This window comes from Bos grunniens, chromosome 11, assembly GCF_055505025.1.
Source record: "Bos grunniens cultivar Pamir isolate PY7600 chromosome 11, Bosgru_T2T1.0, whole genome shotgun sequence".
NCBI lineage: Eukaryota > Metazoa > Chordata > Mammalia > Artiodactyla > Bovidae > Bos > Bos grunniens.
In genome coordinates, this window is record NC_141175.1 from 35192511 (window position 1) to 35207923 (window position 15413).

General features: G+C 48.8%; 1 protein-coding gene across 2 annotated transcripts; it reads left to right on the forward strand.

The window, feature by feature from the left end:
• The first annotated feature begins 24 nt into the window (after positions 1–24).
• On the forward strand, positions 25–8440 carry TMEM214 (transmembrane protein 214). Of its 2 annotated transcripts, XM_086325969.1 has the most exons (17): positions 25–236; positions 1234–1433; positions 1992–2142; positions 2428–2562; positions 2808–2890; positions 3307–3412; positions 3504–3585; positions 3863–3964; positions 4335–4476; positions 4909–5000; positions 5283–5331; positions 5522–5635; positions 5887–6004; positions 6520–6616; positions 6834–7002; positions 7131–7282; positions 7500–8440. In XM_086325969.1, exons 1-17 carry the CDS (start codon positions 92–94, stop codon positions 7624–7626), a joined length of 2064 nt encoding a protein of 687 aa, XP_086182095.1. In that variant the 5' UTR covers positions 25–91; the 3' UTR covers positions 7627–8440. The 2 variants fall into 2 exon arrangements, with proteins under 2 accessions (XP_086182095.1, XP_086182096.1); XM_086325970.1 differs by lacking the exon at positions 1234–1433.
• Positions 8441–15413: the final 6973 nt, after the last annotated feature.

The window sequence follows — 15413 nt, forward strand, 5'->3', positions numbered from 1 at the left end:
CGAAGCCCTGCGAGGAGACGTGGCAGAGCGCGGCGCGTCCGCACCGGACCGGAAAGCTTGGGGAGGCGGCCGTGGCGGGAGGGTCGGAGCCATGGCGGCGAAGACTGCGGGTGGGGGGCGCTGGGAGGTGGTGAAGAAGGGGCGGCGGCCTGGGGCCGGCGGCAGTGGTAAAGGCGGCGGAGGGGACCGCCGGGCGCTGGGGGAGGCGAACGGAGTGTGGAAGTACGACCTGACCCGTGAGTACCCACCCGGCCCGCCGCCCCCTGTAGCCCTCGCCCCGCCCCGGGTCTGCACCCCACCTCCCCACCCCGGGTGGTAGCGAGCAGCTACCGGGGCCCAGAGGGTCCAAACACCCCTGGGCTCCTGGAGTCGCGAGCCTCCTGCGGATTGGTACCTCCCAGTTCAGCCGGCGCTCCCCTGGCGTTTCTCGACCCTCAAAAGAGGTAGACAGAGCGAGGGAGGTCGCCGTCCTTGCCACTCACATGAGTAAACTGAGGCCCAACGAAGTTAGACGACTTCCCCAGGATCACTTATTAGAGGGGACCGGGATTCTCGTCTTCGGACGCTCAGCAGACAGCACACGCTCCCTGCCAGCTGTTCCCGGGCCCGATAGCCTGGCCTTGCCGGACAAGTGTCCGGGAGCTGCGGAGAGGCAGTCTGGTTCCTCATAGACTGGGCCCCCGCCTTAAGTAATCTGCAGGTAGGGGGTTGGCGTGGGGACTTGGACGCTCATGAGGCCCGGCAGTGGGAGAAAATGATCCACCACACACATCTCCACACCCATCAAGTATTATTCCAAGCGGTGCCTGTTTCCTCAAAGCCTCCTGAAGGAGCAGAGGAAGCTTGCCACTTGTTGATTATAGAGTTGTCACATCAGAACCAAGAGGAACTGGGGTAGAACCAAGAATGGAAAACCGTGATTTCCCAAACTGGTAGCCACTCAATAAAGAAGCCAGCCCTCTGTGTTGGACACCACCCACCTGCCCAATTTTCCCATACTCTGATTTCCTAATAAAGAAATGCCTTATCTCTGAAAGAGCCCATGAACTCAAGAGCTGTGGTAACTGAAAGAAACCACCAGGAGGGGTCCTTAAGCAGGATGCAAGAAGGGGCTTTGAGGCAGGCTCCTCCCTGGAGATTAATTAAGTGCCAGTGTGTGGGGAGGGACCACTGTTTCTGTGAGGCCCTCCTGATTCAGGGCTGCCCCCCTTTCTCTGCCTGTCATTACCCCAGCTCCAATCCAGACGACAAGCACCCTGTATGAGCGGGGCTTTGAGAAAATCATGAAGCGGCAGAATAAGGAGCAGGTTCCACCTCCTGCTGTGGAGCCTAAGAAACCGGGGAACAAGAAGCAGGCTAAGAAGGTGGCGACCCTCACCAACCAGAACCAGAAGCAGGGACGCTTTCGCAGCCTGGAGGAGGCACTGAAAGCTGTGAGTGTGGCGAGACTTTAGGCAGGGGAAGAATGAGGACCCGAGGAGTAGAGAGGATGAAAGAAGTGGGACAGGGACGGGCTCCTGAGGGACCTGTGGGATGAGGGACACTGCTGACTAAGAGGAGGCCTTCAGGAAAGGATGGAAATCCAATGGGATGCAGTGTCTGCACTTAGGCTAGAAAGGGAATGAGTTTATAGAGAACCATAGATTAGTGAGGGGAAAACCTTGAAAATCCAGAGATACACAGAGGGTTTAGAAAAACTGCTTGTGGTTCCTCCCACCAAGGAAGAAATGATCTTTCACTTTCCATCTTGTCTTCTGTTTCTCTCCTTGAACATGTGAGGGACCCAAGAGTATTAGTTCTTGAGATCAGCAGTTACAATTGTCTTGTTCTCTAGTTCCTGAAGATCTGGATGCAACAAAAGTATGGCATTCCATATACTTGCATTGAAAAGCAGAAACCCTTTGTTTTTCCTGCCACCTCAACCATTTCCCCACCTCTACCCCATTACTCTACACCCGAAACTCACCATGAGGGGACTGTGTTCCTGGCAGCTGGACCTGGCAGATCTGCAGAAGGAACTGGACAAGAGCCAGAGTGTGTTCTCTGGAAACCCATCCGTGTGGTTGAAGGACCTGGCCAGCTATCTCAACTACAAGCTCCAAGTACCTCCGAGTGAACCCACACTTAGCCAGCATCCTCACGGTTAGTTCTCCAGACGAGTTGAAGAAAATTCTGAAAGGGCTGTATGTAAGCGCATTACTTAGTAACTGAGCCCCATGCCCCCACTGCCCTGACTTACCTGGTGATTTGAGCTGTCCTCAGATTAGCATGGCTTCAAAGTTCCTGGGCCTCGTTGAAATAGGGAGGATGCCAGCCACAGTGCAGTGACCTCTGCCTTCACTTACAGTTCTCAAGGAGCAAAGCAGAGGCCTCAGAGGTAGCAGAGGCTTCTGGTGCTAGCTCTCATATGAGGCCTATCGACCCCAGATTATCCCTACAGCCTGGTGAGCCGGGAGCTGCGTGGCATCATCCGAGGGCTATTGGCGAAGGCTGCGGGATCCCTGGAGCTCTTTTTCGACCATTGTCTATTCACCATGCTACAAGAACTGGATAAGACTCCAGGTGAGAGGGTCCCGTGAGAATTAGGCCAGTCCTATCTTGGGAACCTAATCCCCTTTTTTCTGCTTCTAGAGTAACTGAAGAGGTTCTCTTTTAGCAGAGAAATATGCTAATTCCAGCACTTTTGGAAAAGAAGGAGGATGCTAGGACTCCCTGGGCCTGGGTTCTGGGCTCTCAGCTGTTGAAAGAGAGATTACAGGTTTGGGGTGCTGATTAGTATATGTGGGTCTGAGAATGTGTATCTCCAGGGGAGTCACTGCACGGTTACCGCATCTGTATCCAGGCCATTCTGCAAGACAAGCCCAAGATTGTCACCACAAACCTAGGCAAGGTGAGCTCAGGGTTGTGATGGGGCCATTGGGAGGCCAGGACTGGGGAGACTGGGCAGAATCAACTCTGTTGAACCCAGTTAAGGGATGCAGGAGGTCCCGTAAGACAAGTAGTTAGCTAACAGCGTTAGCACTATGTACATATATGAGGTAGGTACTGCTATTATTCCCATTTTGTAGATGAGAAGATTGAGCCGCAACAGGGGTCAGTTACTTTGTAAAGTTGGTCAAGTAGTAAGTGATAAACGTGAGTGAAGACCATAGCCTGGTGCCAGAGCCTGTGCTCTGAGTCACTCCACCACATTACCACACTGCCCCATTGTCCTCTCCCAGTTGAATTCTGTCTTCTTCCTTGGCTTTGAGGGTGCTCCTGGTGCTTTGCCCTTTCCCAACCTGCCTCCCTCACTGGTCTCCCCAGTTCCTGGAACTGCTGAGGTCCCACCAGAGCCGACCAGCCAAGTGTCTGACTATCATGTGGGCCCTGGGTCAAGCAGGTTTTACCAACCTCACCGAGGGACTGAGAGGTAAAAGAAAGGTTTTGGAGCTGGAAGTTCCTCTTTAATGTCCCCAGTGGATCCAGGCTTGAGGCTTCCTCCCTGATCTTTGTCTCCACAGTGTGGCTGGGGATTATGCTACCTGTGCTGGGCATCAAGTCTCTGTCTCCCTTCGCCATTGCATACCTGGATCGGCTGCTCCTGTGAGTAATTGGAGGTGAAGGGGAAGAGCAGGCCCAGGGTGTTTTCAGGTAGCTATTTCAGCAAAATGGATGCTGTGATCCTGGTTTCCATAGATGTGAAGAAGCATCAGGACCAGCTCCTCCCAAGTCAGAATGTGGGGGTGGTGAAGGAAACGGAGGGAGCCAGGAAGTTGGGGGGATGGAGTGGAGTTTATGCCCTTTTTCTTAGATGTTCTTAGCTGGGACCGTGGCCAGGGCCCGTGTTCCCCAACAAGCCTGTTTCTTTCCTCCCCCACAGGATGCACCCCAACCTCACCAAGGGCTTTGGCATGATTGGCCCCAAGGACCTCTTCCCACTTCTGGACTTTGCCTATATGCCCAACAACTCCTTGACTCCCAGGTAGGGCTGTCCCAGGGCACAACCTTCTGTGAAGGACCCCAGCAGAGGATTAGGACACTATATCTGTCCCTTCACCTCCGGCCACTCTCAATTTGAGATTATCAACCTGCATGTACATGGGATCATTGAACCCTTGGAATTACATGGGCCCTCCATGGTGATTGGCCTGTGGGCATTTTCTGGGGAGGGGACCCATGACTGAGCAGATTTTCCAAGAAGTCTCTGAGTCTAGAAAGATGCAGAACCATTAAAAGGCCCTTCATGACCACCACCTTGGGCAGGGTATGGACTTTGCTGCAGACGCAAGGGGCACAAGCACACAAAGCCAATCAGAGTCTATGCTCAGCTCTCTTCTCAACCCCCTCCACAGCCTGCAGGAGCAGCTATGTCAGCTGTACCCACGACTGAAGGTGCTGGCATTTGGGGCAAAGCCGGAATCCACGCTGCATACCTACTTCCCCTCCTTCCTGTCCAGAGCCACCCCTGGCTGCCCTCCGGAGATGAAGAAAGAGGTGAGGAGCTGGTGGGAGGTGCCTTTCTCCTTCTTGGGGTGGGGTAAGGTCCCTATCTGCTGACAGGCCCTGCCACTGGGAGCCTGTTTTCTCCCCTCTTTGCCCCGCCCTCCCCAGCTTGGTCCCAACAGCCAACTGCTGGCTCCTTTATGCTTCACTCTCAGAAGAATGGAGCTGAAAAGGCAGCTTGTTCAGATCTGACCAGTCTCTCATGGTCCCTTGCAGACAAGCTAATTTTTATCTCAGGAGCCCCTTCTTCCCCTTTATAGCCTCTTGGAGATTTTGAGGGTATGGGCACAATTTCTCTGCCCTTCAGGGTGGAGTGCTGCCTGGGGGGCCCCACTTGGCACTAACTAAGAGGGGGAGTTAGCTCTTAGCACTCCCCACCATTGCCCGGGGCCCAGCAGTCTCTCCCTTCTATCTCCTGTGCAGCTCCTGAGAAGCCTGACTGAGTGCCTGATGGTGGACCCCCTCAGCACCAGCGTCTGGCGGCAGCTCTACCCCAAGCACCTGTCACAGTCCAGGCAGGTGGCGGGGTGGGGGTCACCTGCCTCTGATCCACACAGAGAAACCTTAATTTACTCTTCATGGTGTGTCCTGTCCAAAAGCAGAAGGGGGATGTTTGTCACTGTTGTTCAGGCTCATACCTGTGGGGGCTTTGCAGGGAGGCTTCCACGAAGCTGCTCCTCTGTGGGGGTGGGGGACAGGGCATGGAGGGTCTTTCAGCCTGAAGGAGCTGGGGCCCATGGAGGATGGGAGGGGCCAGGTGGGCCTCCTGATGGGAAAGGATTGTGCTTTCCCCACAGCCTGCTGCTGGAACACCTGCTCAGGTCCTGGGAGCGTATTCCCAAGAAGGTGAGCTGGGAAGACATGGCAGGCTGAGCCTCGTCTGGGTTCTGAGTTCGTACCCCCGCCACTGGCCCCGCTTTCTGGGAAGGTGCTCCATTAGCACTTCTGGTGTGGAATACGAAGCAGAATGGAAGCTCAGGGTTCACTTGTGGGCTAAATCTTAACATTCTCAGCCTAGACTTCTCTTACTCTACAGACACAGAAGTCATTGCAAGAAACCATTCAGTCCTTCAAGCTTACCAACCAGGATCTGCTGAGGAAGGGCGGCGGCAGCAATCAAGATGTCGTCACCTGCGACTCGGCCTGCAAGGTGCCAGCGCCCAGCCCACTGCCCTCGCCTCCCACCACCACCCATAGACTTTTCTCCTCGCAGTCTCTGCACACCCTGGGTTGGACCTGTATGACATTCCTGCCCCACCTGCCGCTGGAACTCCCACCACCTCTGGAGTAGTGAGAGGGCTGGATCCTCTCTGTGGAAGGCTGAGCTTGAGGCCTGCCTTAGGAGGCCAGGGCCAGCCCCACTCCCTTCTGACCACTGCTCCCTGCCCCTTCTCCTTCTAGAGTCTGTTGCAGCAGGCTCGGGGCTTCCAGCTGCCCTGGACACGGCTACTTCTGTTGGTGCTGGTCTTTGCCATAGGTTTCCTGTGCCATGACTTCCGGTCACACAGCTCTTTCCAGGGTAAGCAGGGATTGGCTGGCAAAGGAGATAGCCAGGGGCTTTTTGTGGGGACACAGAGCTGGATGTACCACTCCCCGCCCCTGCACACACTCCAGAACAGACATTTTTCTGACAGATGTGTCTGTGCTTTGCATTGTAGAAATGCTTCATATTCATGGTCTTATTTGAGTAGTGTTACCTTGTTTTTAATTTTTGAGGAAATTGAGGCTCAGAAAGATTTACCAATTAGCATAACATCACAGCTAGGAAGTAGAAAGGCTGACCCTCAGACTCGAGGTTTCCTGATGCCCAAGTCCACAGCTCCACCTGGCTGCACCCTTCTTGCTCTCCTGGCCTGCAACCCTCCCTCCACACGTGCTCCAGAGCAGAATGGAGCCAGCTCTGCAACCCCGTGAGCATGTCCAGTTCTGCCCCATCCCTCACTGAGTCTGCTCTGGGGCCTGTAGTGCCTGCCTCCCCAGTCCCAGTCCCTGCCCCGCTCACCTCCTCACTCACCCAAGGCCCCCTCTCCGCAGCCTCCCTTTCTGGCCAGCTGCTTCAGTCATCTGGTGTCTTGCCTGCTGGCCAACAAGCATGCACCAAGATCTACTCCTATAGCTTGCAGGGCTACAGGTGAGACCTCCGGGAGTGGGATGGGGGGTACCTAGAGGGGAGAGGGAGGCGTGGGAGAGAGAGGGCTTGCCTGTTCAGGGTGGTGACAGCATTGACAGTCAATGGGAAGCCGCTGTGGTTTTCCCCTCCCAAGGCCTACCTTGCCCCAGCTGTTCTTAGGCCAGCCTGCTTGGGAGACTCCAGACACCTTCTTCCTCCCTCTGTGTCTCCCCTACAGCTGGCTGGAGAAGACATTGCCAGCCTGGGGCTCCCACCTGCTGACTGTGGTGAGGCCTGGCTTGCAGCTGGCCTGGGCCCACACCAATGCCACCGTCGGCTTCCTTTCTGCCCACTGTGCCTCACACCTTGCCTGGTTCGGTGACAGCCTCGCCAACCTCTTCCAGAGGGTAAGCCAGAGACAGAGAGGTCAGAGAAGGCTCTGACCTCTTGCCGGATGGCTGTGTTCTTGGGAAGGTGCAGCCCCACGTGGACTGCCTTTCCTGTCGTTCTAACCCATCCATTCTCCATGGTCCAGCTACAGACCCAGCTCCCTGACACCCTGAACCAGCTGCTCCGTTCTCTGAGGGAGCTGCTCCTGTTTCTTTATCACAGCATCCTGCTGCCTACGTGGCACATGCTGCTTGAGGCCCTGGCCCAGATCCAGGAGCACTGCCACGAGGCATGCAGGTGAGACCCTACCCCAGGGCTCCAGCAGGAGGCCTGTGACCCCAGGCCCTTTCTCCAGGGACACAGCTCCCCTTTTGTTTTTCTCGCTCTGCCCTGCCTCCTGCGCATCCCTTGGGCACTTTGGGATCGGGGTTGTGAGTATTAGCTACAGCTCTTTGACTTAACACAGCTGCACATCACAATTTCCCAACCCCCGAAATGTCTGCTTTCCTCCCAGAGGCGAGGTGACTTGGGACTGCATGAAGACACAGCTCAGTGAGGCCGCTCACTGGACCTGGCTCAGACTACAGGACACCACAGTGGCTTTCTTGGACTGGGCACTTGCCATGATATCCCAGCAGTAGGCCCTGCCTCCCTGGCTGCTGGGCTCTGTCTGGAGCAGACCCCTGGAGACTGTTGGGGCAGAGAGTGGCAATTCTGCAGGGGAGTCTTTGTTACTTGGTGCCTAAGTTCTGTCTCCTCAGCAAGTGGTAGGCTGCCTCTGCCTCAGTTCTTCCGGTTTGGTGGCAGCGAGCCCAGAGGTATCTCAGCCTCCAACCCACGACTCCACTGACCACTGCTCTGCCCGACTGACTGTACATGGCTCCCAGCCTTTATCCTTGGGCCTGGTAGCCTCTCTTGTCTCTGCTCTCCACTTCCTTCTCTCTCATTCTTGAAGCCTCAAACAGCTCATCTTGAAAAGGTGGACTCCAGGAAATGGCTTCTGCATTCTTCTGACAAACGATTCCTGCTCCCAGACCTTAACCACGGCAGGAAAAAAAAAGGGACTTCTAGAAGAATCTAGAAGAATGTAGCACCACAGTGGATGGTAGCAGCTTTGTCTCTGCCCACAGTCTGGGTGTGGCTGTCCGTGGACATGTAGGCCTGGATGGAGAGGCCTCTCACCTCAAAATGTTCAACTTAGGTCCTTCAAGGCTTCTACTGCTCCTGTCATCATGGTCCTACATCCTTGCTCTCTGTCCCCCTTCAGTGCTGGGGGCGGTCTCAGCCTCCGAGTTCAGCCCTTCTCCACTGCCCACCCCTGCCATCTGTCTGGAGAGCAGAGCCCAGGTCATCATGTGCCTCAGGCCCAGGAAATCATCCAGCAACCTGTTGAGACAGGACACAGCATGGGCTTGTGGATATGCCTACTTGATGGAATAAAGGACACAGATTTGATTTCTAGTTTTCCTCTGTGCCTCTTCATACAGAAATTCCTACAGTTGTGGACAGGACGACAAAATGTGAGCTCCTGCACATTCTTTAGCCCTCTGCCCTCCCAAAGGTTGTAGCCTCTGGCCATAGTTGAGCTTCTGGCAAGGAAAGCCTGCTTCCATCATTCTAAAGTTTGGCCTGTCGAGGGTTCTAGACGCCCTACTTGCTCACTTATCATCTCACTTGTCCTTGTGATTCGTGTCCCAAGATTGCCTTGGGAGCTTGAGGATTATATGCCTGGAAAAGTCGGGGAGAGTGTCCTAGAGGAATTCTTGGCCAGCAATCAGAGGATGCCTCCTTCCTTGCCAGGACCTTCATTTATTAATTGATCCATTTTATAGGCAGTGAGTGAAAGATTCAGAACTCCAAGAGACACATGAGTCAAGGGTTTATCACCCATGTCCCTTTTAATTTGACTTGAGACTATAACAAGTCAGCTAACAGCACACGTTTTTCAGTTCTCACCTGAAGTTTCTTTCCTTGAGTGTTTAAAGAATGTAAGCAGTACTAGAGGTGCACTGCCCACTTTAGCGTCCATGGGCTGAGTTCTGTTTCCATCACGAGCACCTGAGCTGACTAGCAGGGGTGATGGCCAGCTGCCGCTTTTCCTTTCACAGGCGGCCCTGACGTGCTGCCTCCATTTTTCAGCCACGGGATTATCAAGTAGCAAGCGTAGCAAAATCTTGACACGAAGTCTTGAGGACTGGAACATCTTCCTTTCCTTGTTAGGATGTAACTTACCACGCTGGGCAGAAGCCTGCTTTTGTAGTGGCAGTCAGCCCTGACGATTTTTTCCCAGAAGAAGAAACCCCACCCCACAAAGGACCAAAGTGTAGGCCTGCTGGCAGAACTGTCCACAGGTCCCCAGACATGTTCCATTGCTTCAGTTCTTTACCTAAAGTCAGTTACAGATGGGTTCAATTCTTAAGAGGAGTGAATCCTAGTAACTGGCCTGAATTCAAGACAAAGAAAATGAGCCAGTGTGAGCTTGGGTTATTGGCACCAGTGCAGGACCATGCCCTACAATGACATCAAGTCCAACCAAGGCTGCTGGACCGGACTTTGAATCCAGCAACTCAGAGAATCCCACTTGCAAGTGCTTCCTTGGTGTCTAATGTGTACACTACTACCTTATTGGATTCATCTAATTTCTAACATGTAATCCTGGGATGCAACATTTTTCTTTAACTCAGGTTAACTGGGGTCTCCACAGCCTCTCACAGGGACACTACTGACACCTCAATCGGCATTATTTGATAGATACCTGATACTGGAGTGGTCAGAACGTTTTCTCTATCCACTGCACCTGCTATCCATTAAAGCTAGATCAGACAATGTAGATATTTCACTTTAGCACAACTCTACAGGAATCCAAGCCAAGCCAGTTAGCTGAACCAGTATAGACTGGTGGAGTACACTGATGATGACAGGCAGGCAGTCACACTGACAACTGGTGTTACTGGAAGTCGACTGACATCTTGAAGATCACTTCTAGACATTTTAACTTTACTTTTCACACACAGCTGGAGTTCTACAGATAACACATCATGTAACTGAAGGGCAGTTTGAGTATTGTTATCTCTTACAAGCTTTAGTTACTAGTTTGACCAGCCTACCAACCAGACCATTCCGTCCAACAACAGCAGAATACATATTATTCTTGGATATTATCTCAACACTTCTTTCCGTTTTTCTAAGTCTCAATGCATATTTTTGGTTTCCTTTGGCTACTTGTACCCTGTCTACAGCTTCAGCTTTAGAACAGGGTGGGTGGAAGGGGAGCCTGACTTACTATGGACAGATAATGTTGCTGGACTCATGCCTGTGGCGTTGCCAGCCTGTTCCCAAATGCCACCACTCTCAGAATGGAGCATTTCCCACAGAGACAGGCATACCTGCTCTGCCCTATTCCAGAGTCACCCAGTTGTCAATTATACAGAAATTTCAATGGTTGAATGACCTCTGAGCATTTAATATGTCTTATCTCTCCTGAAGGAATTTGGATTTAAGTGAACACTTAAAGTGATGAATTGGTTTTCTAATCACCTTCCTGGTTCTGCTCCCCAAAGGACTTGAGGGTGCAAAGGACCTTGCTTTTCTCTATGTGGTGTTCCATTCTTAACCAGTGGTTTCATTGCCCAGACCTGAGGTATAAGAATTTTCACCATTCAGTGTATGAGCAAATACCTATTGAATATTTTACCTATTAGAATTAGGAGTTGAAATGTTGACTATGCCTCAGTATATACTTTAACTATTTAAGTACACAAGTTATTTTTAATGGATTTTTTTATAGCAGTTTTAAGTTCATGTCAAAATTCAGCAAAAAGCACCATGTCATTACGCCTGCACTTGAGGTTCCCCCACTGTCAAATTCAGTGAGCCTGTACCGACACGCCACTATCACCCAGCACTGTCATCTGAAGTCTGTGGTTTACCTTAATCATACTTTGCATGATTTACATCTTTTTAAATTTATTGAGACATTACCTAATACGTGGGGTATCCTAGAGAATATTCCATGTACTCTTGAGAAGCATATGTATTCTGCTGTTGTTGGATGGAATGGTCTGGTTGGTAGGCTGGTCAAGGCCTCTGTTGCCTTGTTGGGCTTATCATAAACACATTATTGAAGAATTACAAATCAGTAAGAAAATCACTAAGCAACAATAAAAATATAGATGAAAGATGCTTTATAAAAGAAATGCAGATGAACAATAGACTTGGGAGGAAAAGTCCATTTCACTGCCAAAGAGATGCAAATTTAAAATAAGATACCACTTATTTTTGCCTATCATGTTGACAAAAAAATTTTTTAAGTGATTTACTCAGTGAATGCTATGATAGAAACTGGTATAATGTTTCTAGGAAGTAATTTAGTAACATTTGTCAAAAGCCTAGAAAGTTTCATATTACTTTACCAAGTAGTTCCACTCCTATGAATATATTCTAGAAGATACAGAAGTAAACAGAAATGTGAACAAAGATTTACATATAACAACATTTATTGTAGCAGTATTTTTTTTATTGTAGCAGTATTAATCATGAAAATTTTGGATGTAAATTGTCCAACAATAAGATGAATATTTCAGTAAATTTTGGTACAAAGCAGATGAGAAATGGCTAGTCAAATGATGATTTAAAAAACTTTAATGACAGAAAATTGCTTATTACTAATTGAGCTCAACTTATTGAAACGTGGCCTACAATAAAAAATACAGAAAATAAATGTTGACAAGGATGTGGAGAAATGGCACCCTCTTACATTGGTGGTGGGAATGTAAAATTGTTCAACAGTTGTGGAAAACAGTTTGGCAGTTCCTCAAAGAGTTAAACATACAAATACCATAAAACTCAGCAATTCCATTCCTGAGTGTACCCAAGACAAATGAAAACATACATCCACACAGAAACTTGTAGACGAATGTTTGTAGCACTATTATTCATGAAAGCCAAAAGGTGGGAAAAGACAGAAGAATGGACACCGAATGGAGTATTATTCAGCCATAAAAGGGACAAAGTACCGGTACATGCTACAGTGTCCACGAGTCTCAAAACATAAGTGAAAGAAATCAAGCATGAAAGGTCACATATTTTATTGTTTTATAGGAAATCTCCAGAATAAGGTAAATCCGTGGAGACAGCCAATTAGTCGTTGCCAGGGGCTGGGTGAAATGCGATGGGAGTGCTTACTTTCAGGGTTAACAGCTGTTCTTGCAGAGTGAGAAAAAGTTTTTCAACCAGAGAGAGGTGATCATTTGCACAACACTATGAATGTACTAAATAACACTGAATTGTTCATATTTTTTTTTCCTTTTCAGATAATTTTTATTTTTTTAAATTTTATTTTATTTTTAAACTTTACATAATTACATAATTGTATTAGTTTTGCCAAATATCAAAATGAATCCACCACAGGTATACATGTGTTCCCCATCCTGAACCCTCCTCCCTCCTCTCCCCATACCATCCCTCTGAGTCGTCCCAGTGCACTAGCCCCAAGCATCCAGTATCGTGCATCGAACCTGGACTGGCATCTCGTTTCATACATGATATTTTACATGTTTCAATGCCATTCTCCCAAATCTTCCCACCCTCTCCCTCTCCCATAGAGTCCATAAGACTGTGAATTGTTCATATTTTAAAATAGTTAATTGTATGTTATGTGAATTTCCCTCAAAAACAAAACAAAAGCCCCAAGCAACGTAATTAAACACTTTCTGCTTTCTGACCCCACCTTCTCACAAGAAAGAGAGAGCGTGGTAAACACCTCTCCAAGAAAACCACCCCAAGCTGATGCTCTCCAACACAATGGGAGGTAGCCTTTGCAGCTGCAGAATGAAGTTAAATCAAAGGGAAGATGTTAACCTGCTTTGTGGATGCCCACAGGCGTGAACCCTGGTATGCATTCGGTAACAACACAAACCTCAGATTTAAAGTTTAGCCTGTTCGTTTCCAAGGCAAACCATGCAATGTCAACGGTAATCCAAGTCTATGTCTCGACCAGTAATGCTGAAGAAGCTGAAGTTGAACAGTTCTATGAAGACCTACAAGACCTTCTAGGACTAACACCCAAAAAAGATGTCCTTTTCATCATAGAGGACTGGAATACAAAAGTAGGAAGTCAAGAAACACCTGGAGTAACAGGCATATTTGGCCTTGGAGTACAGAATGAAGCAGGGCAAAGGCCAATGAGTTCTTCCAAGAGAACACACTAGTCATAGCAAACACCCTCTTCCAACAACACAAGAGAAGACTACACATGGACATCACCAGATGGTCAACACCAAAATCAGATTGATTTTATTCTTTGCAGCCACAGATGGAGAGGCTCTATACAGTCAGCAAAAACAAGACCAGGAGCTGACTGTGGCTCAGATCATGAACTCCTTATTGCCAAATTCAGACTGAAATTGAAGAAAGTGGAGAAAACCACTAGACCATTCAGGTATGACCTAAATCAAATCCCTTATACTATACAGTGGAAGTGAGAAATATAAGGGACTAGATCCGATAGAGAATCTGATGAACTGTGGATGGAGGTTTGTAACATTGTACAGGAGACAGGAATCAAGACCATCCCCAAGAAAAAGAAATGCAAAAAAGCAAAATGGCTGTTTGAGGAGGCCTTACAAATAGCTCTGGAAAGAAGGGAAGCAAAAGGCAAAGGGGAAAAGGAAAGATATACCCATTTGAAAGCAGAGTTCCAAATAATAGCAAGGAGAAATAAGAAAGCCTTCCTCAGCGATCAATGCAAAGAAATAGAGGAAAACAACAGAATGGGAAAGACTATAGATCTCTTCAAGAAAATTAGAGATATCAAGGGAACATTTTATGCAAAGATGGGCTCAATAAAGGACAAAAATGGTATGGACCTAACAGAAGCAGAAGATATTAAGAACAGGTGGCAAGAATACACAGAAGAACTGTACAAAAAAGATCTTCATGACCCAGATAATCACAATGGTGTGATTACTCACCTAGAGCCAGACATCCTGGAATGTGAAGTCAAGTGGGCCTTAGAAAGCATCACTATGAACAAAGCTAGTGGAGGTGATGGAATTCCAGTGGAGCTATTTCAAATCCTGAAAGATGATGCTGTGAAAGTGCTGCACTCAACATGCCAGCAAATTTGGAAAACTCAGCAGTGGCCACAGGACTGGAAAAGGTCAGTTTTCATTCCAATCCCAAAGAAAGGCAATGCCAAAGAATGTTCAAACTACCGCACAATTGCACTCATCTCACATGCTGGTAAAGTAATGCTCAAAATTCTCCAAGCCAGGCTTCAGCAATATGTGAACCGTGAACTTCCTGATGTTCAAGCTGGTTTTAGAAAAGGCACAGGAACCAGAGATCAAACTGCCAACATTTGCTGGATCATGGAAAAGGCAAGAGAATTCCAGAAAAACATCTATTTCTGCTCTATTGACTATGCCAAAGCCTTTGACTGTGTGGATCACAACAAACTGGAAAATTCTGAAAGAGATGGGAATACCAGACCACCTGATCTGCCTCTTGAGAAACCTGTATGCAGGTCAGAAAGCAACAGTTAGAACTGGACATGGAACAACAGACTGGTTCCAAATAGGAAAAGGAGTACGTCAAGGCTGTATATTGTCACCCTGCTTATTTAACTTCTATGCAGAGTACATCATGAGAAATGCTGGGCTGGATAAAGCACAAGCTGGAATCAAGATTGCCGGGAGAAATATCAATAACCTCAGATATGCAGATGACACCACCCTTATGGCAGAAAGTGAAGAGGAACTAAAAAGCCTCTTGATGAAAGTGAAAGAGGAGAGTGAAAAAGTTGGCCTAAAGCTCAACATTCAGAAAACTAAGATCATGGCATCCAGTCGCATCATTTCATGGCAAATAGATGGGCAAACAGTGGAAACAGTGGCTGACTTTATTTTTCTGGGCTCCAAAATCACTGCAGATGATGATTGCAGCCATGAAATTAAAAGATGCTTACTCCTTTGAAGGAAATTTATGACCAACCTAGACAGCGTATTAAAAAGCAGAGACATTACTTTGCCAACAAAGGTCCGATTAGTCAAGGCTATGGTTTTTCCAGTGGTCATGTATGGATGTGAGAATTGGACTATAAAGAAAGCTGAGCGCCAAAGAATTGGTGCTTTTGAACTGTGGTGTTGGAGAAGACTCTTGAGAGTTCCTTGGACTGCAAGGAGATCCAACCAGTCCATCCTAAAGGAGATCAGTCCTGGGTGTTCATTGGAAGGACTGATATTGAAGCTGAAACCCCAATCCTTTGGCCATCTGATGCGAAGAGCTGACTAATTAGAAAAGACACTGATACTGGTAAAGTTTGAGGGCAGGAGGAGAAGGGGACGACAGAGGATGAGATGGTTGGACGGCATCACCGACTCAATGGACGTGGGTTTGGGTGGACTCCGGGAGTTGAATTGATGGACAG